Source organism: Typopeltis vanoorti, chromosome 5 (genome assembly GCF_054136105.1).
Source record: "Typopeltis vanoorti isolate ZY-2024b chromosome 5, IOZ_Tvanoo_1.0, whole genome shotgun sequence".
In the NCBI taxonomy this organism is placed as follows: domain Eukaryota; kingdom Metazoa; phylum Arthropoda; class Arachnida; order Uropygi; family Thelyphonidae; genus Typopeltis; species Typopeltis vanoorti.
Genome location: NC_143553.1, coordinates 137,843,594 through 137,871,085, shown reverse-complemented (window position 1 = coordinate 137,871,085; position 27,492 = coordinate 137,843,594). Strand labels below are relative to the sequence as shown.

At 34.5% G+C, this 27,492-nt stretch overlaps 1 protein-coding gene across 1 annotated transcript in view; it reads left to right on the top strand.

Moving 5' to 3' along the window:
* Positions 1-27,205, top strand: part of RpLP0 (ribosomal protein LP0) — a 62,662-nt gene extending 35,457 nt beyond the window's left edge. The window contains exons 5-9 of the mRNA XM_090392771.1: positions 5,851-5,997; positions 19,195-19,303; positions 22,231-22,307; positions 25,351-25,491; positions 26,998-27,205. Coding sequence (XP_090248897.1) covers positions 5,851-5,997; positions 19,195-19,303; positions 22,231-22,307; positions 25,351-25,491; positions 26,998-27,156 — 633 coding nt within the window. The 3' untranslated portion in view covers positions 27,157-27,205. The remainder of the gene's footprint in view (positions 1-5,850; positions 5,998-19,194; positions 19,304-22,230; positions 22,308-25,350; positions 25,492-26,997) is intronic.
* The last annotated feature ends 287 nt before the right edge of the window (positions 27,206-27,492 follow it).

Sequence of the window (27,492 nt, the reverse complement as noted above, 5' to 3'; positions counted from 1 at the left end):
TCCATTTTTCATCACAAGTGAACAAGTTATCTAAAAATGGCTCATTTTTATGACGTGTAAAAAGTAAAGAACAAAGCGATAGCCTTTGAAGTTTGTCATCTGATAATGCACGTGGGACCCATTTGCTTAGCGTCCATGATTTTCCCAGTTGATGCAAGTGTAAATGAATTGTTTCACCACTCAATGTTAAACATTTGTGAAAGTTCTTGACATGTTAATTTTGAATTGTTTTCAACAGTGGCACATAATTCTTTATTATCAATAATGGAGAGTCTTCCTGAATGTGGTGCATCTTAGTGATTCATCACCAGAAACCTTTTTTAAAACTATTTCTGCATAGTATGTTCTGCTACCGCATCTTTTCCAAATACCACACATCTCGCAGGATACCTCTGAAGCCTTTGGACTGAGTTTAAATTTGTAAAGCATCATCATCATCATCATCAAATTCCTGCCATGTACCCTCAAGGGGTGTACAGGATATGACAGTACTACATGAAAAAATTACATCATTACTAACTTCCTATCTACAATTTTCCTCCAAATCAGTCTGTTACTTGTCAAGACTCCAGCATTATCAGATCTTATATTTCTATCGTCTAAGGCACTTTGTACCGTATCAATCCACCTATATCTTGGTCTTCCTCTGGGTCGTTTTCCTGCCAACCTGGCAGAGAACACTTGTTTTGCTAATCTTTCCTCTCCCATTCTATTTAAGTGACCATACCATCTGAGATTAGCTCTGCTAACGCATTCCTGGATGCTGACAATGTCAAGTTCTTTCCTAATATCCTCATTTTTAATATGATATTGCCATTGATGCCATCTGTTCACGCCTCTAATCTTTCTCAGGACTCTCATATCTGCGGTCTCTAGTCTTTGGTCAAGTGTTTTACTTCTGACCCAGCTCTCAGATCCATAAGTTAAAATTGGTTTGAACACAGTCTTGTATAGAGCTAATTTAGTGTTCCGACTAATTTCTTTCTTATTCCATATGAATTTATTCAATTGACTTCCCACCATACCAGCTTTGCTGATTCTGTTGTCTATTTCTATATTTAGTTTACCATCTTCAGTAAAAATTGTGCCTAAGTAGCTGAAATGTTTTACTTGTTCCACAGGTTCTCCATTCACAACACAGTTGACATTTTCAATGATTCTGCCTATTTTCATTGTCTTTGTCTTTTTATTGCTGACCTTCATACCATATCTATTACAACAGCTATTCAATTTAGTCAGAGAATCTTGCAGACTTGTAGCGGATTTATTTAGAAGTATAACATCATCCGCATAAAGCAAAGAGCTGACATTAACATCTCCAATTTTGATATCAGGTTTAATACCACATTCCTTCATAATGTGATCCATATAGATAACGAATAACAGAGGGGATAATGTACATCCTTGTCTCACACCAGATTTAACATTAAACCATCTTCCTGTACTTCAATTCTAACTGCTGACTCACAACTCAAATAAAGACTAAGTATTGCTTGATATAATGCCCCATTGACACCATATAACTGCAGCGTATTGAATAGCTTCTCTCTTGGCACCTTGTCGTATGCCTTTTCCAAATCGACAAAACTTAAATACAGATCTTTGTTATATTCCCATGCTTTCTCGACTATTTGTCGTAGAGTGAAGATCTGATCCTGACAGCCTCTATTTGGCCTGAATCCAGCTTGTTCTTCACCAAGCTTTTCTTCCACAATTCTTCTCAACCGTTTCTCAAGTATACTTGCATAGATCTTGCCAGGAACACTCAGTAGGGAAATACCTCTGTAATTCTCACATTCAGTTTTATTTCCCTTTTTATATATGGGTACTATGAGAGCTATACTCCAATCATCGGGAATTCGTCCCTCTGTCCAGGCTTTCTGAACTATGCAGTGCAGCCACTGTAAGACTCTTATACCACCATACTTCAGCATTTCTGGTCGAATATCATCTACTCCTGCTGCCTTTCCACATTTCAAGCCTTTGATGGCTTTTTCTACTTCAAGTATGGATATGTATTCCTGACTGCATGCCTGGTCAGTGTTTTTTATCACTGTGCTGTCATCACTGCTTGTTTCATTTAGCAGTTTTTCAAAGTAATTACTCCATACTTCAAGGATATCTTTTTCTCCTGTTTTCATCTCACCTTTATCATCTCTAATTCCTTTTACAGCACTCTTTCCTCCATTACTAAGCTTCTTCAACAACCTCCAGAATATTTTGCCACCTTCTTGATATTTATTTTCTATATTCTTGCCAAAGTCCTCCCATGACTTTTGTTTAGCTAGTTTTACACACTGTTTAGCTTTCTTACATTTGTCTCTGTATTCTGTAAGAGTAAAAGCTGACTTATTTGCCAGGAACTTTTGATATGCTTTCTTCTTTTCCTTCACTACCTCTTTAACTTCCTGTGTCCACCAGGGAGTTCTGATTTTTTTATCCTTGCACACAACCTCACCACATGCCTCTCTGGCAGAATCAATCAATGTTTCCTTCAGAGTTTGCCACTGAATCTCCAAGGTTTGATTCCTGTTCTCAAACTCTTTCATTTTCTTTTCAATAATATTTCTGTATTTTAGTCTACAGTTCACATCTGAGAGCTGCTCAACTTTTATTCGCTTTAAAACTTTCTTACATGTTATTCTTTTCAATATGAAATTCAATTTTATCCTGCTCAAGACTAAATAGTGATCACTTCCAATTTCAAATCCTCTGTACACTCTGGTGTCCTGCACCAGGGAGAAAACATCACTATCAACAATAACATAGTCAATGAGACTTTTCTTATTCCTAGCCTCTTCTCTCCATGTGAATTTGTGCACATTTTTATGTTGGAACATGATGTTAGTAATAACCAGTCCATGTCCTGAGCAGAAATCCAACAGATATTTGCCATTATTATTAGCTTTGCTCTTTTCTCCAAATTTTCCCAAAATATTTTTGTATGTCTCACAATCATTTCCTACTCTACTATTTAGATCCCCAACAAGGACCAACTTTTCCTTTTTCATTGTGTCAGTTGCTTTTTCTAAAGCCTCAAATTCCTCCACTTCTACCTTAGTAGATCCTTCTGTGGGACCATAGTTCACAAATAAGTCTCATTGTCCAGTTCCCCATTCTCATATTTGCCCACATTACTCTACTTGAGACTGACTGCCATTCAAGAAGATTAGCCTCGTATTTTGTGTTGAATACTATGGCTACTCCTTCTTTTCCTTGATTGTCATTGCCTGAATATAACATTTTGTATTTATTGCTCAGAAAGATCTCACCAGTTTTGGTCTTTTTTGTTTCAGTCACCCCTATTATGTCGATCTGGTACTTATCTAATTCCTCAGCTAGCTCCATTTCTTTGCCATTCAGGCTTCTTACGTTGATAGTACCGATCTTTAACTCTGGTGATGTTGAGTTGGGGTTTGTTTTCTGATTTGTTCCAGTAGCTGACTTTTCGCTATTCGCCCTGGTTCCCTGGCGAAAACAACGGGGGCCTTGTTTAACCGGGCGACGCCCCAGCCGGCATGAAATTTTGTCATGTTGTACCATCATTTTTTATTTTGGTTTAACCAATAAGAATACAATTTGGTCGGCTAAATCCCAAATTGCCAGCCCATCCTCGTTCGTTCAGTATCAAAGTAGATACCCAACAGGGTGCACCACGAGAAGGTGAGGATTGGACATTAGGTCAGAAGCCCTGGTCGGTTCTCCGCATTCCTTTAAAGGCTATGTGGAGGTCTCCTCTCAGTTATACAGCTTTGACCCTTAAGCACCCCCCTTTGTAAAGCAAACAAACCCAAATTACTCCAGGTTCAACTGACATTTTAAAAGGGTTCAAAGTCGCAGATAAAGAGAGCACACCGACCGACTGATGCGTATCTGTGCCTTATGATGCACATTAAAAAAAATTGCACTCTGCAAACCCACTAAATGTGTATGAATTTATTTTTTGATTGTGTTTACTCCTCTGTGATCTTATATCCTTTCTTAGCTTATGTTGTATTTTTTATACCTTACCTGTTATTTCTTCAACTCTAAAATTTTGTCCTATACAATTCTTAGACTATCCTTAATATTACCTCCCTTGGCTGCTATTAGTATATTGCCCACGTGTGCAACACTATAGACAAAGGAAATGTCTCAGGCTAGAGCCAATTCCTTTGTTAGTATACTAGTGTTAACTCTGTTTCAAATTTTGGAAAATTTATTTCTTTACTCTGCACCACCAAAATTCTATAGATAAGAGAAATTTCTTTATCTAAGAGCAAACACCTGGTATGGCACACGATCCTCTATTTCTAACCACAATAATCGAATATATTCTTATTTTGCACTGCAGCCGTAACTATCCACAATATATTTTCACATAAGTTCTCTTTATGAGTGGTGCATTGAGATTAGTGATCAGGCAAGTTATTTGGTTGACAAGAAAAAATTTATTCATTACTACTAAAGCAAGTTACAATTATTTTTATAGACACTAACTTAACTAATGTTGGTATGAAAGGTAAATAAGATAACTTGATGTAACATGGACATTCTAGTTCCCTTACAACATGAAATATTATCAAACACTATTAAAATTGGATGTCCTTTTAATTACTTAACACCCCTGGATTATTTTCACACTGCACTTTTCCAAGTTTTCTGACTCAGATCAATCAAATCCCTATTCGTGGTTCAACTCTTAAAGTCCTACAACACTTCATAAATCACAATTCTAATTAGTCCCTTTTTCTGTCACAATCTTTCTTTGTATACAAAAATTGAAAAGTTCTTACTTTACCGAGGTGTTGGGATCTCACTGGCTTATACTTGCGATCATCAATTGGAATTATACGGCTCACGTTTTCTTCATCTGGTCCCTTTTCATAGAGGTTGCCTGGCTGATACGTTCCTTAGGTTCTTGCTTCTGGAAGGTAGATATATGAATACGATCACGATTCATTGCCTACTATGTTCACGAAGCACTGCTGCCAATGTTGGTCCATGAGGTTCCGCATTTTCTTCTCGGCCTACGCTGACCTTCTGCTATGCCGAGATCTATACGCACGTTGGCCTTCTACGTTGCCGCACCGCTGCTTTCATTCATCTCACCCTGACCTCACTGGAACTTCCTTTCTCCGAGATCGACTGGAACAGATAAAAGCAAAAAGCCACGTTTTCGTGTTGGGAAATAAACTATATTATATCCCCTCGATGACCTTCACACGGCACTTCAATTTCTCTGCACTCCGTTCCAACGCTTCTCGTTCTCATCCATGGGAGACCCCCCCCACGCAACATAGACCTTTGCGTACGTGATGGCCTCAGGTGATGATTTAATCTTCTTATCTTGCCTGGGATTTTAGCCTAATGTTCACATACTGTTATTATCATTTCATTTACATTCAATTTCCTTTTATTAATATGCAAGTATTACATCGAGAATTTAGATACTTGTTAAATCTGAATGAAAGGTAATATATTATAAATTCTCTTTCTTTCAAGATTTAACACCACTACCAAATAAAACAAGTAATTGCACAAACTTTTTTGATAACTGCACTGCTCTGAAAACTGCACAAACTTTTTTGATATATTTGATCCCCAATATCTAACAATCTTATTGCTAACTCAGATCCGTTGCTTCTACAGCATATTCACAAGGATTAATCATACTCTACTTTCATGCTCATATAGATTTGTTGAATCTTTCGTATTTTGAGTAAGTACTTTTTCTAGTCCTTCTGTTAACCATTATAAATTTTTCTATTTTTCAAATGCTTAGTAGAAAACAAATGGTTAGCAGTTAATTGTTAATTAAAAACTAGTTAATGAACTGAAAAGTTTTATCAATCTTATTTCACTTTTTAGGTGAAAGCCCCTGCAAGAGCTGGTGCTATTGCCCCATGTGATGTGATTCTGCAGCCACAGAACACTGGTTTAGGCCCAGAAAAAACATCTTTCTTTCAGGCTCTTCAGATTCCAACGAAAATTTCTAAAGGAACAATTGAAATTCTGGTTAGTTTTTTTAATTATATGTAATATGCTGATTCATTGTTTCTCAAATTGTTTGTAATATAGTGTTAATTTGTCGGATAATTTTGTATACACTTTAAAATTATTCTGCATGTACAGTTTGTTCACATGTCTGCTAACACTTAGTTGTTAGGATGTGAAGGATGCGTTCATAATCATTTAAAAAAGGAAAAAAATTTAAGATGAAGAACCACAAGAGGCAGAAAAGCGAGATCACTAATAAGTCCATTGCTACCAAAAATTGCATACAAGATTTGGGTGAGGGGCTAAATAGGGAAAGTGTTTTTTAATGTTCAGAAACAGTCCTAACACAACTGTGAAATACAAACTAGTTCAGGCAAGTGGTTTCAACTGAAACATGCCAGTTAATTGTATTAGCAAAACAACAGGGGATTAAATATTATGAGGCGACCAGATAAATATGGTGGAGATCTTTGCAAGAAACAAATCTTTAGCTATGCTTCATCAGAAACACCATTCTGCTCTCAATACTCTTATTATGTACATTTATACTTTTATTTTGTTACTAATTCTGACTCAAATTTTGATGACCCGAAGGGAAGTTTTGCCCTCCCCCCCTGAGTTCCAGACTGGTACTCCTTGAATTCTGATGACTCGAAAGGGGGTTCCCCCTGCTGGCACCCAATTTCCAGAGTGGTAGGCCGGTTCTTGAATTCTGATGACTCGAATTTTGAAGACTCGACACTCGGAGTAGCCCCTGAGTTTCAAAAAACGTCACATAAAAAGGCTTATCATTTTATATATATAGGGTAGATTAAAATTCATTAGTGTTCTTCTTTCAAATGGACAGATATGATAGAATGGTTTATGGAGGAGTTAAGTCTAGGAGAAGGCAGGTGACCAGTGATGTACCACAGGGCTCAGTTACTTGGGCCTGTCTTGTTTTAATTTATATATCAATGATATAGAATGATTTGACAGTAAATATTCAGTTGTTTGCTGATGGTAAACGAAGGTAATGCAAAGATTCTACAGGAAGACTTAAACATGGGCAAAGAAATGGCTGGAAGTTTAATTTGGCTATGTGTAAGGTGTCAAGAGATCTAAAGCTGTGTATTATTGATGGAACTGAACTACAGGAAACAGTGAGTAGAAGTTAAGATGACATATTATGAACATAACCAAATCAGTGCATCAGATTTTTTTGGTTATTGAAGAATACTAATAAGCAAGGATAGGGAGATTATTGTTCCCTTATATATAAGGCCACCTGAAGACTACTGTGCACAGATCTGGACTCCCAGATTCCATAGTGAAGTTTGTTGAAAATATTAAGAGGCAAGAGACAATGATTGTTGCAGGTCTGTGGAATATTCTCTATGAGAATATTGATCTGTAGGCTTCAAAAATTATCTGATAGCTGAAAAAAAAGGAGATATGATAGAAGCATTTAAGTTATTAAAAGGATTTTATAGGATTGACACTGAAGACATTTTGCAGTACATGGCAAGAAGGAAGAGAATAAGGGATCACCAGTGGAAGTATTGAAACTGTGAGAAGCTCTTATTGTAAATGCAAAGAAGTGTTTGACACCCCTGCTTTTATAGGAGTGCAGTGTGCAGAACCCTGTATGTAGGTAGGTGTGTGTGTGTGTGTGTATAACTGGTGTAGCATGCCCATTTCAATTGGGTGTGCTATGTTGTGTAGCTTTTGCAACCCATGCTACAAAATTCATGTCAATTTGACCACATGATTGCATTTTTATTGACATATGAAAGTTTTAAGAGTGCATTAACGTGCATCTTAATTGTAGGATAACTTTGAATACTTTAATTTATCAATTAATGGTAACCAAATAGAGTGGGCAGGGGTGGGGGCTTTGTTTACTTTAAGATATAGTAGGAAACAAATGATGAAGGAGAATGTTATATTTGGTAGGTATATTTGAATTACTCAAAGGTGTAAATATAATGCAGTAAATTTGGGAGAGGAGGACAACGCTGCCTTTGACTACAATCATACAATCTGCAAAAGTTCTGGTAGAAAACTGGACATTCAGTAGATCATCAACACTGTTTCCCATTGTAAATATGGGTAAAAAAGTTATAAATTACACCTAAACCTCTTTTTTACGTGATAGATACGTTCCTAAAAATTAAAAAGAACCGACTCCATTGAAAAAGTGAAGATTGGTTCCAAACCTGAAATATAAGCAAAATAATGAAAAAAAAAACAAACATTAAATTTGTTAGGATCATAAGATTTTTATTTATATTTCATGGAGAACACACATACATATAATGAATTTTAATAACTAAAAAAAAAACATATTCATTTCAGTTGTTTGCTAAGGATTCTATAAAAAAATTGTTATTCGCTATCAGTTTCTGATAATAAATGCGAAAACTTTTGTTTTCGTGAGACTAATATCACTAGAACTACTAGATATGGTATTATCGTCATCGACTTCTGCCTCAACTTGTGGAATTCTTCTTGTCATGTCTTGAACAAAAGTACCACTGGCTGTTTCAGTAGTTTTAGGCACGTGAACTCAGTTATTAATCGCTGTGTTGATGCTTTAGATAAGTCTCGATATAGTATGAAGACATTAACAACTTAAGCTCATGTGAAAACTTCCCAGCACGTTCTTCATTTGGATCATGTTGGGCAAAATAATTGCCTAAATTACTGGCCAGTTTAAGACCTTCTTTAATTATATCAGCAGTAAAAGTAGGATTATCTTGATCATTATCATTAACTTCTTTGCTTTCAGGAGTCTCAGAAACAATCTCCACTATTTTGTCTTCGCTAAGAGTTTTTCAATTAACAATTCTTCGATATCAGCTGACGTAAGATCATCGAATCCTTCTCTGCCAATTTCACATGCCAAACTTGTTATATTGGGGAATTCTGCAGTATGATTGAAGGGAACAGGAGCATTCTCTTTAACACATGCGGGCCAAATAGCTTTCACCATGCATTCATAGTTTCTGGTCTCGATTCAGATAACGATAATCGAACCTGATCAATACAGCCCATAATTGAAAATTTTTCCCACACATTCATAACTGACAGTATTTCATCATCATTTAGCTTATTCAAAACGTACTGAAATGTATGTCTGACATAATGTTTTAAAAGTGACAATTATACCTTAATCTAGAGGTTGTAGCAATGATGTGGTATTGGGTGGCTGAAAAAAAAATTGCACATTTTGGTATTCTATGGCAGGGTGACTGGGTGCATTATCAGGAATCAAAAGCACTTTAAATTCGAGACCCTTGTCATTCAAATAGCATCTAACTTCTGGCACAAAATGTTTGTGGAACCACTCACTGAAAATATCAATGGTCACCGAAGCTTTTTGGCCTTCCAATGAACTGGCAATTTTTGAAAATTTGTGCCTTTCATTAGCTGTGGTCTTAATTTTCGATTTATGAGCAGTGGTTTTAACATCCGATCTCCTAAAGTGTTCGAACAAAATAGGAGTGTTATGCGATCTGTTGCTGCTTTGAAAACCCACCAACAGTTTTTTGCATTTTTGATATGCAAGTTCTGTTTGGCATTTTTTTCCAGAAAAGGCCGATTTCATCTATATTCCAAACTTGTTCATGAGTGTAACCTCCATCTTCAATTATTTTAGCAAGTTTTTGTGGAAATGCTTTAGCAGCTGTTTCATCAGCAGAAGCCGTTTCACCTTTAATTTTTATATTATGAAGAGCATGTCTTTTAATAAACTTAGCCAGCTAGCCATTGCTTGCATGAAATTCATATTTTTCCCTCAATTGAGATGGAGTATCTGGCTGCAGTTTTTTAATCTGTTCATAAAATCTCAATGCTGATTGCTTGAGGAATTTCTGTCAACTGGCATTCTTTTTTTGAACCTTATCTTCTATCCACATTACTAAATCTTTTTCTGCCTTTTCTAGAACAAAATCTCTTGTGTATGATGATAATTTCGCACTTGATTTTGTACCAGAACATACCGCTTTTCTAATAGCACCTTCATTTTTCTTTATAGATCTGACAGTTGATTTACGGACTCCAAAATGCTTACCCACAGCTGTCACACTTTCCCCAGTTTGAAGACGATCTAAAATTTGAATTTTTATATCTAAGGAAACAGTTTTTTTTTATCGGCAACATCCTGTGAGGGCTGGATTAAAATCTTTGGTTAATGAAATGAAAGTTTGAAAATTACATATAGCTTACCATTTATTATTTCTTTGCAAAATTATCAATTTTGTAACGCGATTTTTATTTTGATTTCACTTAAAAAATACAAATGCAAAAAATGCGGTAACTGTGTTGTCTACTCAAACACCAAATTCAAACTGCTAATCACTGCTTTTTTTTATGCACAGTCAGTTATGTAATTCGAGGAATTCCCAATAAATGCAATTCTACAAAATTCTCAGAATTTCTTGAATTACGAATTTTTTCCTAACTTAGACTAGGTTGGTCGTGTAAAAGTGAATAAAAATCGCATAAAAAATTATTTTTGATATCCCAATTTGCATAACTTTGAATTCCCATAAAAAGAGGTTTAGGTGTATTAATCGAAAAGCATATATTAATATATCGGTATAATAAACATGTCAGTTCTCACTTCAAGCACTCAAAACAGATGAAACTCAGAAAACGAAAACAGCAACTCATGACAACATTCAACTGGATTGGTTGACATAATGACCAATCATGGCCAATGATTTCTGGGTGCTATTTAAACACTGCACACCATTTAAAACCACTGGAATGCTAAGAATTTGACCATCTATGCCATCTATACATCTGTTTAAAGGGCTCAAATGTGATGCAATGTTTGCATGTCAGTGGCCTCTTCATGAAGCATTAGTATATTGTTTTAATTTTAGGAATCGCACGAAGCCAGGAATAAATGCAAAAATATATTTGATATTGCAGTGCAATGTCATCTATAGATGTGCACTTCAAACCTAGCATACCCTGATTGTATACACTGTTTCCACCGTATACCAGAGGCGGTACAGATTAAATATGTCCAAGAACAGTAAACTTCCAGAATTCTCCTTTTTCATAGCAAGCAGAATACGTGGATATAGTCTGAAAGGTGGCAAGTTTTTTTTTTTTTTTTTCAGAATTAGGCCAAATGATAAACATCTATGTAGTGGACCTAAAAGGGAGGATGAATGTTGGAAAGTGATGTATACTGAATAGTGATTGAAAATGTTGTACTCTTCATTTGCTTTTTTTTATCTAATACTATCTCAATTCTGGTTAGGTGCAAGTAGATTAATTTCTTGCAGGAAGGGGGGGAAACCTTCTTTGTCCTAAGCTTTCAAAAGCCCTGAAAGATCAGGACTTTTTACATTATCCAAATTTAAAGCAGAATGATTGATCACTCTTTATCCAAAATGTTTAGAAACTTCTCATCATTAAATATAACAAATGATTATCTATTTGATATGATCCTTCTAATATGCAGCATTTGCTGTTATAGGTTGATAGTTGTGCTTACCTTATATTCTGGATTATTTGAATAGATTGTTTTTTTTCACTATACTGTTAGTTTTAGTACGAAATTTTTGTTGGTAGATTTTTCTATTAGGTCAATTATTGTATCTAATGTGTTTTATAATTACTGCGCTTCAGACTACATTAAAGCTAGGACTGAACCTGTATTTTCATCATCATCAAATTCCTGCCATGTACCCTCAAGGGGTGTACAGGATATGACAGTACTACATGAAAAAATTACATCATTACTAACTTCCTATCTACAATTTTCCTCCAAATCAGTCTGTTACTTGTCAAGACTCCAACATTATCAGATCTTATATTTCTATCGTCTAAGGCACTTTGTACCGTATCAATCCACCTATATCTTGGTCTTCCTCTGGGTCGTTTTCCTGCCAACCTGGCAGAGAACACTTGTTTTGCTAATCTTTCCTCTCCCATTCTATTTAAGTGACCATACCATCTGAGATTAGCTCTGCTAACGCATTCCTGGATGCTGACAATGTCAAGTTCTTTCCTAATATCCTCATTTTTAATATGATATTGCCATTGATGCCATCTGTTCACGCCTCTAATCTTTCTCAGGACTCTCATATCTGAAGTCTCTAGTCTTTGGTCAAGTGTTTTACTTCTGACCCAGCTCTCAGATCCATAAGTTAAAATTGGTTTGAACACAGTCTTGTATACAGCTAATTTAGTGTTCCAACTAATTTCTTTCTTATTCCATATGAATTTATTCAATTGACTTCCCACGATACCAGCTTTGCTGATTCTGTTGTCTATTTCTATATTTAGTTTATCATCTTCAGTAAAAATTGTGCCTAAGTAGCTGAAATGTTTTACTTGTCCCACAGGTTCTCCATTCACAACACAGTTGACATTTTCAATGATTTTGCCTATTTTCATTGTCTTTGTCTTTTTATTGCTGACCTTCATACCATATCTATTACAACAGCTATTCAATTTAGTCAGAGAATCTTGCAGACTTGTAGCGGATTTATTTAGAAGTATAACATCATCCGCATAAAGCAAAGAGCTGACATTAACATCTCCAATTTTGATATCAGGTTTAATACCACATTCCTTCATAATGTGATCCATATAGATAATGAATAACAGAGGGGATAATGTACATCCTTGTCTCACACCAGATTTAACATTAAACCATCTTCCTGTACTTCCTTCAATTCTAACTGCTGACTCACAACTCGAATAAAGACTAAGTATTGCTTGATATAAGGACCCATTGACACCATATAACTGTAGCGTATTGAATAGCTTCTCTCTTGGCACCTTGTCATATGCCTTTTCCAAATCGACAAAACTTAAATACAGATCTTTGTTATATTCCCATGCTTTCTTGACTATTTGTCATAAAGTGAAGATCTGATACTTGCATAGATCTTGCCAGGAACACTCAGCAGGGAAATACCTCTGTAATTCTCACATTCAGTTTTATTTCCCTTTTTATATATGGGTACTATGAGAGCTCTACTCCAATCATCGGGAATTCGTCCCTCTGTCCAAGCTTTCTGAACTATGCAGTGCAGCCACTGTAAGACTCTTATACCACCGTACTTCAGCATTTCTGGTCGAATATCATCTACTCCTGCTGCCTTTCCACATTTCAAGCCTTTGATGGCTTTTTCTACTTCAAGTATGGATATGTATTCCTGACTGCATGCCTGGTCAGTGTTTTTTATCACTGTGCTGTCATCACTGCTTGTTTCATTTAGCAGTTTTTCAAAGTAATTACTCCATACTTCAAGGATATCTTTTTCTCCTGTTTTCATTTCACCTTTATCATCTCTAATTCCTTTTACAGCACTCTTTCCTCCATTCCTAAGCTTCTTCAACAACCTCCAGAATATTTTGCCACCTTGATATTTATTTTCTATATTCTTGCCAAAGTCCTCCCATGACTTTTGTTTAGCTAGTTTTACACACCGTTTAGCTTTCTTACATTTGTCTCTGTATTCTGTAAGAGTAAAAGCTGACTTATTTGCCAGGAACTTTTGATATGCTTTCTTCTTTTCCTTCACTGCCTCTTTAACTTTCTGTGTCCATCAGGGAGTTCTGATTTTTTTATCCTTGCACACAACCTCACCACATGCCTCTCTGGCAGAATCAATCAATGTTTCCTTCAGAGTTTGCCACTGAATCTCCAAGGTTTGATTCCTGTTCTCAAACTCTTTCATTTTCTTTTCAATAATATTTCTGTATTTTAGTCTACAGTTCACATCTGAGAGCTGCTCAACTTTTATTCGCTTTAAAACTTTCTTACATGTTATTCTTTTCAAAACCTGTATTTTATCAAACCAAATTCTTGATAACTCGGGAATTGTTCAGCTACTCAGTTTTGTGAATGTGTATATTCATCTTGTGTTGATCACTAATGTCAAGATGACAGCAGTTCAATAAAAAAAAGCTCAGTTTGTTTTATCGTACTCAAATTTAGTTAACATTTCATGTGTAGCTAAAACTTAAACTGTGATATAATCAGTTTGATTGTTTCACAAATGTTATTTGTGAAATGTTGAACTAGGATGCCTGTTTTTTCAGATCTGTGACTTGGTAGAATTAGACTAGTTGGTTGCATTCACGAGGGGGTGGTGGAAAAAATAAATAAATAAACATACATTGCGACTATAAAACTCAATTTTTCCTATGTAGTTGCATAAAAATTCACCTCATTGCAGTGCCATATTTACTCGAATATAACTTTCCTTTGCATATATCTCGCACCCGTTTTTTACTTTACAAAAAAAAAAAAAAAGAAATTAAAAGTTTTGCATATAGTTCGCACACAAAAAGTTTAAAACTAAGAAATAGAGAATGAACGTTACAGCAGTTTCAGATATTTTGGAATTCATTTCAACTCAACAATCATTGGCTTGCATTTGTCATTGAGTCACATGATCTTTTGTTAATACCACACCAATCATATGCATAGAAATGGAAGCAACCATCAGAGGGAGTGTGTGCCATTGACTTCTACTCGATCTTGGATGATTGTGTGGGGATGGATTAAGAGACTATTAGAACTGTTGTCCAACTGGATTTTGAGAGTTGGACATGATTTCTTCAGAAATAATTAATTTAATTATAGAAGCATTGTCCCTAAAAGATTCAAATATATCACGTGATGAAGGTGAACAGTCCATTGTGTAAATAATGTTGATAATTAAATTTAAATGCATTCGTTTTATAATTAATGTGAGCAGTTATAAATTATAATGAATACTGAGGATTTAATTATAAACATCACTTTAGTTTCCAAAAATCCCTGCATATATCGCACGATTTTTAATTTTAATTTGGGGGGGGAGTGCGTTATATTAAAGTAAATACAGTAATTAAAAATAAAATTAGCTTCTGTACACTTTCTCTGAAAATGGAGCATACTTGACGACTAAGTTGCAGGCCGAATGTTTGCCAAGCTCCAATACAGCTGTGCTGCATAATATCTGTATTTGTTGCCACATTTTTTTTTTTTCCAATAAATATTTGTATTTAAAATGTCAGTGTTCTTTTGTTTAAGCCCTATATATCAAATTAGAATGCTGAGTTGTTTTGCCTTGCATGACCTGCCCAGGAAAAGACTGGATCAGATTTCATCTCAGTGAAGTTTTATGTAAGGTTTTTTCAGACACAGTTAAGTATTATGGCCTTTGACAGGGTCATTTTTTATATTTACAAAAATATATGTAATTAGCTTATTTTAATATTATTGTGGCACCATCCTCGTGTCTGAACCGGTAATTCATTTCTAGAAACATTGTCGCTCCAGAACCCAGCCAAAATTTTGGATATTTGCTTTCTTCCTAATTGTATCAATCAATACTAAGTTTTGTTTGCTTAAAAAAATTTCCACCACCTCTCCCATATGAGCTGGATTTTAACAACTTTACTTTTCATTTGTTTTGGAATAAGACAGCATAATTATTTTCAACAGGCATCTCTCTTATCACTGACTGGTAATACCATCATACTTCCTATTTCATCTGTTAATAAAATCTCTAATAGTTAGCTGATCTGTGTTTTGCACATCACACACAGCTCTGCTCTTGTTTCTGTCACTTCAGCCACTTTGATATAATCATTACTAGTCGATTCAATTTGGTCATTCACTTCTGAAAATTAGCATTAGCAGCTATTCGCACAACCTCAGCCTACAGTATTATCACTTCCCAAAATATAATAGGCCTCATTGTTAGATAGTGAAATTGTAAAATAAAATCAATAATTAAAAATTTTTTATCTTTAACTGAATCATAAATTCAGCTGTTTACTTTATGTAGACAATATTATGTTTCTAAATAAATTCAATATAACTCTTTAGGGATCTTAATTGAACTAAATCAAATAACTATAGCAATTTTAATATAAAAAATCTTAGACAAGAGTGAATATGGGAAAACATGCATTGCATCCTGAAATGAGAAACTGTAGAACAGCTAAAACGTTTCAACTGTTTTGGCACATTTTCAGCAAAAATGGTAAATTAAATATGGAAATAAATAATAGAATATTTCCACTCTTTATGTCCATGAAAAAAAAAATAATAGAATAAGCAAAGCTGATTTGGGTGGAATCTGAATAAATATTAGCTTAAACAGTAGCCTGTCAATGTACAAGATTATCTTCAAATCAGTTTTAACCAGTGGATCAGAGAATTGGAATAGACATAAGCTAATGAAAGATTAGTTTACAGATAAGCTAGTTCTGAGAGGGAAAAAAGACTGAGCAATGGCAGTATTAGAAAGGAACTTGACTTGGTTATTAATTCAAGAATGGTGAAGCAAAGTTAATCTAAAGCAATTTGGTTAGAAACAGATGAAGGGATGATACACACACACACACACACACACACACACACACACACACACACACACACACACACACACACACACACACACAATTAATAGACTAATTTGAAGGGAAATTGACAGGTGATGAGTAATAATGTAAATGATCAGCTACTATTGTCATAGTAGCTTGTATATATGCCCTTTGAGGGTTATCAGTAAAATTGATAATTAATATATAGGAAGATGGCTTGACATGAAATCATGTATCACAAGACTGCACACTACTGTTCATGTATGTGGATCACATTATAAAGAGGAGTGCAATTAAACCTTATATGCAGATGGTATGTGGGTGATGATACAGAAATAATTGTTCAGTTAATGAGCAGCCATTTTGCTAAAAGCTCTCAACCTAGTATATGCAACATTGATCTCGCCACTACCTCTTCAATGTATGAGGAAACTCGTGGATGAGGAGGAAGTACTAGACCTGTTGCACAAACTGAATAAGAATTCTGAAACAGGAACTGATGGGATATCAGCATAGATGCAAGAGTGTTCATCTGAACTGACTATTCCCTTGACCAGGCTATATAATTTGAGTCTTAGAACAGGGAAGATTCCACAGGAATGGAAAGAATGTATGGAATCCCATTGCCCAAGGGATGAAGATTTTGGAAAGGTTGGTTAGGGCTTGCATTCAGAAGTGGGTTGACAGAGAATCTACTTTGCAATGAACAGCATGGGAACTTAGCAACTTGCTCACATTCTTTAATAATTTTACCACTGAGTTGGACAAGGCGGAATGGATATACCGTGATACTTTTGGATTTTGCTAAGACTTTTGACAGAATACATCATGGAATTCTGTTGCCTAACTTGGCGAATATGGGATTGGATTATAAACTATTGGTGTGGATGAGAAGATGGCTGGCTGACATATTACATTAATGACATTGGGAAGGATTTGACATGTGCCATACAGCTATTTGCTGATGATGCAGAGATAGGTAGGATAACTTGCAGAATGAATTGGATAAGCTGGAATTGTGGGCATGTGAAAATGGCTGTCATTACAATGTTACTAAATGTAAAGTCATGAAGTTTTGCATGATTAGATATCCAGTGTCATCGTATATTGATGGGATTATGATGGAAGAAACTGATCAGGCTAGGGATCTTGGAGTTTTATTAGACTGGAAGTTGAAGTTCGAGGATCATATAGCAAAAATTGTAAATACAACTCCAAGAATAATAGTAATGCTGAAACAAACGTTGATATGTAAAGATAAGGAGGTAATTTTGCCTTTTTACAAGGCCTTGATAAGATCTCAAATGGACTATTGTGTGCAGGTCTGGTCTCCTGGTTTCCATAGTGATTCTGATACAGTGGAGAGAGTGCAAAGGAGTGTGTGTCAAAAATGATATCAGTATTGTAGAAAACATTATGAAGACAGATTGAGAATCAGATATGATTGAAACTTCTAAAAGGGTTATACAGAATTTCAGTAGATCTTATTTTTCATTTTATGGAGGATGGAGAAAGGATGCAAAGGCATCCATGGAAGTTGAAAATGAATACTGCCAAGAAGGGGGTTAGGGCTAGATTTTATTCTCATAGAGTACTGCATGATTGGAATGGATTGCCTTCGGATGTTGTGTGTGCAAGTTGTCTGAATGAATTCAAGAAGTTTGTGCAAATAGCATGGCCTTCTTTGATGAGTTTGATTCTCTGGAGATCTCCTAATAATAATAATATATAAATTTGAGATTTTAAATGTGGTCTTTTCTTGATGCAGATATTGCACTCAATAAATTGACTGCCATTCTTCAGACGTCATTTATTAAATTAAATAGTGGCTGGAAGAAACTTAGTATTAACATCAGAAATAAACTATGAAAATAGGTATTTACTTGAAAAACATTCTCAATAGTGAACATATAAAGAATTAAACAAGTAAACAATTAGTTATTTAAATACTTTACATGCAGCAATGTAAAGTATGGCATCATACTATTATAGTAGCTTCAGCTACAATTCCAAACAACTACATAATTTTAGTGGAGGCAAATTAACTATAAAAATAAATAATAAAATAAGCAAAGTATGATGTGATGACAAATTAAAAGCCAAATCCGATTTGATTTGGCTTTTAATTTGTCATCAAACCAAATTTTAATATTAAGGGATAGAAATAAAACAGTTGAAGTTTAGTTCAGATATGAACAGATTGCATAAAGGATAGAATCATTAAAAATGTAAATAGTAAGTAACTTAGCATTAAAGAATATGTGAGTAGAACTAATATAAGAATTGTATAGTCACTTAAGATCGCAGATCATGTGGTTGATACCAGAATGGTAGGAGACGATTCAAAAGAAGACCAAGATATAGGCAGATTTCAGGAAGTAATGTCTTCCTAAGACCGAAGGGCTAACAATATTGGCAACTTGACATTTAGCAGAGTGGACGGAAGCTTGGAAAAATGCAAACTTAGCTGTTATACTCTCTTGATACATAACAGGACATGAAGATAATGAAAATATTTATGTAGAATTCCCTCTCTTTTAGGAGAATTGTGTGTTTTGTATGAATAAGAACTTGTTTGAGGTCATTTTGAAGATTCTGCTGTGATATTTTTTACTCCTTTTTTTATTCTGATAGTAATAATCATAATTTAGTGGTAGCGAGTAAGATATAGTTATATATATAGCCATTATAATTTGATTGTAAAAGTAGAAGTTTGTAATACTTGTTGCTTTACAATTCCAAATCAACTGTTTTAGATACAAGTGAGGATTATTTTTATTTAATTTGAAAAAGTAATCTAATGGGTTATTTTTTGCCAAAAGGTTTTTAACATTCAGTTGAAATGAAAAGGGATTTATTTAATTGCTAAAACTTTTTCAGAATGAGATCCATTTGATCAAGAAAGATGACAAAGTTGGAGCTTCTGAAGCAACTCTATTGAACATGTTAAATGTATCACCATTTACATATGGACTAAAGATACAGCAAGGTATAGTTATATTCTCTTAATGTTTTGTATTTGGCAATGAAAAAACATATTTGCCATATCACAATTATTTGTGCATTACATGACATTAGTTATTCCACATTTCTTCAAAGGTTGCAATCATTTTGACTATTTGCTGGTTTTGTTTATGGGGGAGATCTACAAATTTCATCTAGGATACTAAGAACTTTTCTATGTGTCTTATATACAAGTATCTCACAAAACAGAAAGCCTTCAGAAAAGTATATGCAGTGAACCAGAGAATAAGTTTTGCTTAGCATTAGCAGTTTTGTCATAATTCATTTATAATTACTGGTTTTTCCATGGGAAGAATTTAGGAGGTACATAGAAATATCACAAAGATAGCAATGTTCTGGAAGCTGTTAACGCTTAAACAGACTCAATGGAATTGAAGATAAATGCCATCAGTGGAAAAGAGGCGGAACTCAGAGAACTGCAAAAATACCATGTTGATATGATTATTGTTACTGCAATAAAGAAGGCTAAAACAGGTGAGATACTTAAATAATTAATTTGTTATATTTGGGAATAGTGATCAAAAACGAATAGTAGTAGAGTATTCAATACAAATATGAATACATTAGGTTCCCGTTAATTTGGACACATTGGAACTAAAACATTTTGGCCCAAATTATGCAAAATTTCATGTTAATAGTTAGATTGAGCAACAAATCATTTATTCAAATTAATTACAATAGCAAAATATGTATGCATTTAAATTTTCTTAATATCCACAGAGACTTGTTGGGGAGGGCTTGTTGTTAACTGCATTAACAACAAGCCCTCCCCAACAGCGATTATACTGCAGATGCAAGAAAAACAAATAGTTTTATTGTATCCCTGATTAAGGCACAGAGCCTTTTGCATTACTGTATATCTGTGTAATATACAGTAATCCCTCGATTAATGCGCCCCCGATTAGTGCACCTATATCTTTAAAATAAATGTTACAGGTTTTAAAAAATCACCAGAATGAAATAATTTAGTTACCGATTTAAAACATTTTACAAAGTTATTTTTAATGGCTTCTTCATTACTTCCATGAAAATTATGTATACTATGTTCCAAATTTACCGCCAAAATTTATGTTGTCTGCTATAGTACGCCCACAGATTCGAGACCCCTCAACACTTTTACGCATGTCACAAAAAGGAGAATCCATTCCAATAATAGGGTAATCAATCCGTTTCTGGGATGAGTTGTTTATTATTACATGTCGGAAAATCTTCTCTTTTATGATCATTGTAGTTTTTAAAGTGGTAACTATTTTGCTTGTATAACAGTTGGGAAATTTTATCTATAAAGCACGTGATTTAGCATATTGGCAACCAATTCGTACATTCTTCATTTCTTTCTCCCTGTCAGCATGAATAGATTATTCTTGGCACCAAGCCAAGCGAAGCTTTACAAAGTGCAGAACGAATTATACTTTTTCCCATAGATTATTATATTCGATTAGTGCATTTTCAATTAATGCACCTGTTTTAAAGAACGCATTAGGCGCATTAATTGAGGGATTGCTGTATTTCTCAACAAATAGTGCAATTACAGACAGCTGGCATGTCTGTAATCCCCCCCCCCACAGAAACTGCTGTATAGACTCGAGCAAAACCATATTGCACCAGAAACACAGTACCTAACTAAAAACTCTTGTCCAATTTTTCAATTACATGAAATAAGTGTTTGTTTTATTGCATTTGAAATTCTCGATGTCATTATGACAGATCACAAAGGCTAACTTCAAATAAAATTTGACCACAAATTGAAATATGCCATATAATGCATGTTTGAGTTCCTGTGCCAGCTGAAATGCAAACAAGCAGCAATAAAATTCAACCAACGGTTGAAACTTTGTGTGAGTTGAGCCAACTGATAAAGAGAAGTTCCGTCAGAATGATAAACGACACTCCCGTCGTGAATGTGTTAAAACTAAGAAATATATAGTGAATGTTGTTATGACAGTTTCAGATGTTATGGAATTCGGTTGAATAGAATTAGCATTTCAACTTAACCATTGTAGGTCGTCTTTGGGTCACGCGACCTTTTGTTAATACCGCACCAATCATATGTGTATCTTCATAGCTGCTCTCTGGTGTAAAACAAAATTTAACTTATATGTATTGTAACAATCAAAAAAAAGGGGTTGAATGATTTATATGTGCATAAAAGGATATCACCTGTAAATCGTTGACGTGCCAGCAAAATTCTCGGACGTGCCATAGGTTCGCCATCTATGTTCTAGACTATAAAAAAAAAATTAAAGAAATACAAAATATATATATATATATATATATATATAAATTAATATAAAAGGGGGGAAAGCCCACAGTACAAATGTACTTACAGGTTTACAAAAATCTTTCATGCTAAACGACACTCCCGTCGTGAATGTTGTTATGACAGTTTCAGATGTTATGGAATTAGAGCCACAAAAGTTGAGAGGTGTTTAATTCCATTTTCAGTGTCTATCTGTTTTTGTAGTTCTATTTAAAAAAAAAAAAAAAGCATGACAATTGTGGGGTGGGAAGAAAAACTGTTTAAAACATTGTGCTGGAAATGAAACATGCAGGGCAATATAAAATCCATATCAGTAATTTAGGAAGAATTAAAGGATGAGCATGTGCTTTGACTTACATCAATGATGTAAGTCAAAAGCACATGCTCATCTTATATAAATCACATTATGAACAAAATTGGTATTAATTACAAAATCAATGATATTGGACTTCTATTTTGCACTTACTCAAGTTCTGCTTCTGAGTCACAGCATATAAGCCTTTAACTCGAGAATTGTAGTCCAAGATAATTTCCTAGTGTGTTTGTGTTTCCTAATGCTTGTTAATTTAAAATTGTGTGAATGATTTTGTGATTTCTTAAAGGTCTTTTAATAAGTTTTTCTCTTTATACAGTTTATGATTCTGGAACTGTGTTCTCTCCTGAAATTTTGGACATCACAAGCGATGACCTTAGATCCAAATTTGTGGAGGTATGTTGTCTGAGCTTTTAAATTGGTATATTTTAGTGTGTAAATATAGTTTATATAGTAATATGGTTTTTACAGTTTATTTATATCATACTAATTTTATAGTTACGATATTTAGTAATCGTAAGCATGATATTTTGTTTCTTCACTAGAGATTTGAAAACTAAGTGATACATATGAACTATTCAGTAGTGAGACTAGAATGAAATTTTTTTGTATGGAATATGAAAAACATTTTATTCTATTTTATTATTATATTTCATTCTATTCTATTTCGTATAGAATAGAGTGAAATGTTTTTGGAACTCGAGGTCAAAGAGTGGTAGATTTGATTATAGTGTCAGGGCATTTCGGTTCAAGACATAACTGTTCTACCTTCTGTTGGTAATAGTGATCATGCAGTACTCACTTGGGAAGTGACTAAGTTTATGAATGTTCCATTCAGAAAAGATTACATGCTGAACTACAAAGCAGGAAATTATGACCAACTGAGGAGTATACTGAGTTCAGTGGAATGGGATCGGTTGCTGGATAGGAAGAATATTGACAGTGCATTTAAATGATGCAGTATCAGAATGTTACCTGGAAGTTCAAAGAATAAATAGGGTAGGAGTCAAATGGATGTGTAATCTTATTAAGCAAGAGATTCATAAAAAAAAAAAAAATTAAAAAGATTATGTGGAGGGAATACCGTGTGCATTATGAAAATTGTAAGCAGTAGGCTAGAATAGTCACAACTGTTGTACAGGAAAACAAAATCTGAGTATGAAAAGAAACTGGCTCTGCGTGTTAAAGCCAACCCACAGGAATTCTATCAATATGCTGCAAGTAAAAGAAACAATGAATATGAAAGAATAACTTCTAAATGTAGATGGTGTTGAGGGTAACAGATGCAGAAGAGGTTGTTCAATTAATGACTGCCCATTTTATTAAAAGCTATCAACCTGGTGTATGCAACATTGAGTTCACTACTACCTTTTCACTGGATGAAGAAACATGTATATGAGGACAAGGTATTAGAGCTATTGCACAAACTGAATAAGAATTCAGCAATAGGGACTGATGGGATATCAGCATGTGTACTAAAAGAGTGTTCAGCTGAACTGGCTATTCTTTGACCAGGCTGTTTAATATTAGTCTTAGAACAGGGAAGATTCTGCAGAAATGGAAAGAATGTATGGTAATTCCATTGCAAGGGTGATGCGAAGACCGATATATCCAACTATCGACAGGAGTGGTGGTGAAGATTTTGGAAAAATTGGTTAGGGCTCGCATTCAGAAATGGGTTTACTAAGGGAACGTCATGTTTTAGCAACTTGATCACATTCTATAACATTCATTACCATTCAACTAAACAATGGGAATGGATACACCATGATACTTTGGATTTTACTAAGGCTTTTGGCAGAATACAGCATTGTAGACTGTTGCATAAATTGGTGAATATGGGTTTGGGTTATATTATATTTGCATGGATAAGAGGATGGTTGACTGACAGATATCAAAAAGTGGTATACGGGGATGTTAGTCTGCAAGATTTAAGGTAACTGGTGGTATACCAAGAGGTTCAGTGCTTGGTGCACTGTTACTCAATCTGTACATTAATGATATTGGGAAGGATTTGGTAAGCGACAGCTATTTGCTGATGATTGCAAAGATAGGTAATGTAATCAGGAATGTTGCTGATATGTAGTAGATGCAGAATGATTTGAATAGGCTGAAATTGTGGGCATGGGAAAATGGATGTCAGTAAATGTGAAGTCATGCGCTTTGACGTGATTAAATATCCATTGTCATATTACATTGGTGGGATTATGCTAGAAGAAACTGATCAGGCTAGGGATCTTGAAGTTCAGGGCCATTTAGCAAAGTTGGCAAATGCAACTCAAAAGATAATTTGCAATACTGAAACGAGCATTTACATGCAAAGATAAGGATGCATTGTCTCTTTACAAGGCATTGATAAGACCTCACTTGGTCTATTGAAAGCAGGTCTGGTCTCCTGGTTTCCATTATGATTCTGATATATTGGAGCGAGTGCAAAGGAGAGTGTTAAAAATGATATTAGGATTGTGGAATAGTGGTTATGAAGACATTGAGAATTTGTAGACTGCAGATACTAGCAAACAGGTGAAAGAGGGGGTGAAATGATTGAGACTTAAACTTCTGAATGTGTCATACAGGATTTCAACTGATGGAATTTTTCCGTTTATGGAGGGTGGGGAAAGAACAAGAGGAATCCTTGGAGGCTGAGAATGAATGTCGCTAAGAAGGGGTGACAGCTAGATTTTTCTCTCATAGGGTGGTGCATGATTGGAATGGATTGCCACTGGATGTTATGAGTGCAAGCAGTGTGAATAAATTTAAGAATAAGTATGGTAGCTGGTGCATGCAGTATGTGGCCTCTCTGTATGAGTCTCTGACTCCTTGGAGGTCTCTTAATAATGATATCAAGTGGCAGCATAGAATAATTTTGGGAAAAAAAAAAGCAGCGAATAAGATTGTGCGTGAGAGAGAGATTCTTTTAGTTTTATCAGTGAGAAGTATAGGTTTTCACATCCTCATTTATAATGCTCATGACTTAAAAAAGAAAATTACAAAGGCCTGTGCTTATTGATGTAGAAAATTCAGTTTTTTCTAGCATTTTACAGATTGTGTTAGGCATTCAATGCCCAGTATGTTTTGCCATTTTCGATTTCCTTCTAATTTTATGAGATCAAATGCAAAAACACACTACAGTTATTTGTCATTTGACCATTTCTGGGATTTTCATTTATGCAACTTATTTCTTTAAAGATATGCTGTTTCTTAATCATAGTTCATGTAGATAGTTGCACTATATAACCAGTATGCCTCCTGTGAATGAAGAGATTTCAATTGTTCTGATTCATTTTACTACATTTGAGATACTGAGAAACATAAAACCAAATTCATATATGGTATAACCTCATATTCAATAACTACGAATTTTAAAATTGATAAATATGTATATTCTGTATACATTATGTATAATTCGGATGTTTAAACATCTTTTTGTTATTTTAAGGGAGTAAGAAATATTGCATGTGTGTCCCTTGCAATTGGATATCCAACATTGGCGTCTGTTCCACATTCCATTGTAAATGGATTAAAGAACTTAATTGCTATAGCTGTGGAGACAGATATTACTTTTAAAGAAGCTGAAATGGTAAGTTTTGAAAAAAGAAGTGATTCTAGAAATTGATATCAGGTGTTTAACAAATATTACAGTAATATGGTTCTCTGAAACATCAAGAAGAGAAAGTTCAGGGCAGCCTTTTTTTTTGGAAAATTATGTACAAAATAAAAATCGCAAAAATTGGAGTTTAATGCATTACTGTTTAAATATGAAAAATAACTGCTTATTTTTCTCTAACCATTTTGTTTAGCATTTTTTTTTATCAAGGAGAAACAAAAGTAAGATCTGCATTAATACATGCAAATTTTTAAGCTTTGAATGCATCTCTAAAGACTAAATTAAAATTCATTGCCAGTGTTTCATCTGATATTACAACATTAGTATAAACCAAAAATCCTAACATATATGGCCTTTAATTGGTCAAGAAATGGTCCAAAATTAGTGAAGCCATCCTCCTGTAAGACAGATACCCCCTCCTCATTTGTCACTGACATGATAATATCTCTACAGCTGTTTACATTTTTTTTTTTTTTTTTTTTTAAATTCTCCTTACAAAAACATTGTAGTACCTACACATCATTATTACCATTGGTGGGTTGATAAAAGAAAAAAAAAACTTTATTATGGAGGATTTAAATATTTCTGATTTTTGGAAATACTGATGCAAGTTGTTTCAAAGAATCCTGACAAGCAGTGAATAGATGTAGTTAGTCATAGGTTCTGATTAATGTTTATATTGTAACAAGTTTTGAAGATGATGATATATCTGGCAAACACGGCCTAAGTGTGTGTGTGTGTTTGTACACACAGAAAAGGCATATAGTACAAAGAAATTAAATTTATGTGATAGGTGGAAAGTCGATGCATTAACTTTGTTCGTAACCAACACTTATCAGTTTATTATTCTAACAAAAGGCCAGTGTGGCCCTGTTGAAATGGTTGAATCCATAGCAGTAGGCCACTTGAAGAACTCTTCAAAGTGATTCTAGTCACCGAATAGACAAACTTTTTCTAAGCCTTTCTTCAACCAATTCCCAAGTTAGTTTTATCTCTGGCATGGGCAAGTAGGTTTTTTCCTCCCAGAAACTGGTTTTTCATCATGTAAACTCAAGAAAATCAACCATAGAACCCATGCTATTTCAGACATTAATATACTGTATTAGGGACTGAAATGGCAGGCACTAATTATAAATGGATGCCATTTATAATCAGTAGTAGTCTTGAGCCATCTCCAACTACTGGTGGGGATTAAACTGCTCCCTCTGTCTCTAAACAGTTAGATAGGCTAAAATGGCTTCGGCCACTTCCTATAGAGAATAAATGTTAGTAGATTTTACAAACCTTCCGTTATAACATTCTGATTCCCATGAGTTTGTATAGTAAGAGTTCACTGTAATAACTTTCTGTTCTTAAAAAGCTTAATGATTTGTAGTATTAATATACAAAACACTAGATTGTGTTATTTGGTTTTCATAGTAGTTTGAAATAAAATTTTTATGCTTTTACTTAAGTTGTATGCAATCTTTCCTTTTTCAGGCAAAAGAATTCTTAAAAGATCCCTCAAAGTTTGCTGCTGCTGCAGCAGCCGCAGCACCTGCTTCGAGTGAAGCTCCAAAAGATGAACCCAAGGAGGAAGCTAAGAAAGAGGAATCAGAAGAATCTGATGATGATATGGGCTTTGGTCTTTTTGACTAAACTGTAGACTTTTAATTCTGTGAATTAAAAGACTAAAAAAAAACAGGAACTTTGCTTTTATAGTATATTTTAATTACATACATACAGCTTATAAAAACAAAATTTACTTCATTATAATTTCATAACTCATGATCTGCTTATGTCTTATTGGTGTACAGATTAGTTGATTTTATGTAAAGTTGTGAAAAAAGAATCCTTAATAATCTGGATTCCAAGAAATTATGGTATTTCCTAATTGTGCTCAAAATTTGCCACTCTAGAATCATCTTATAATGACTGCAAGCTGTTGCACTTGACTAACATACCCACTAGCTTGTAAGAACGCCTATATTTTGC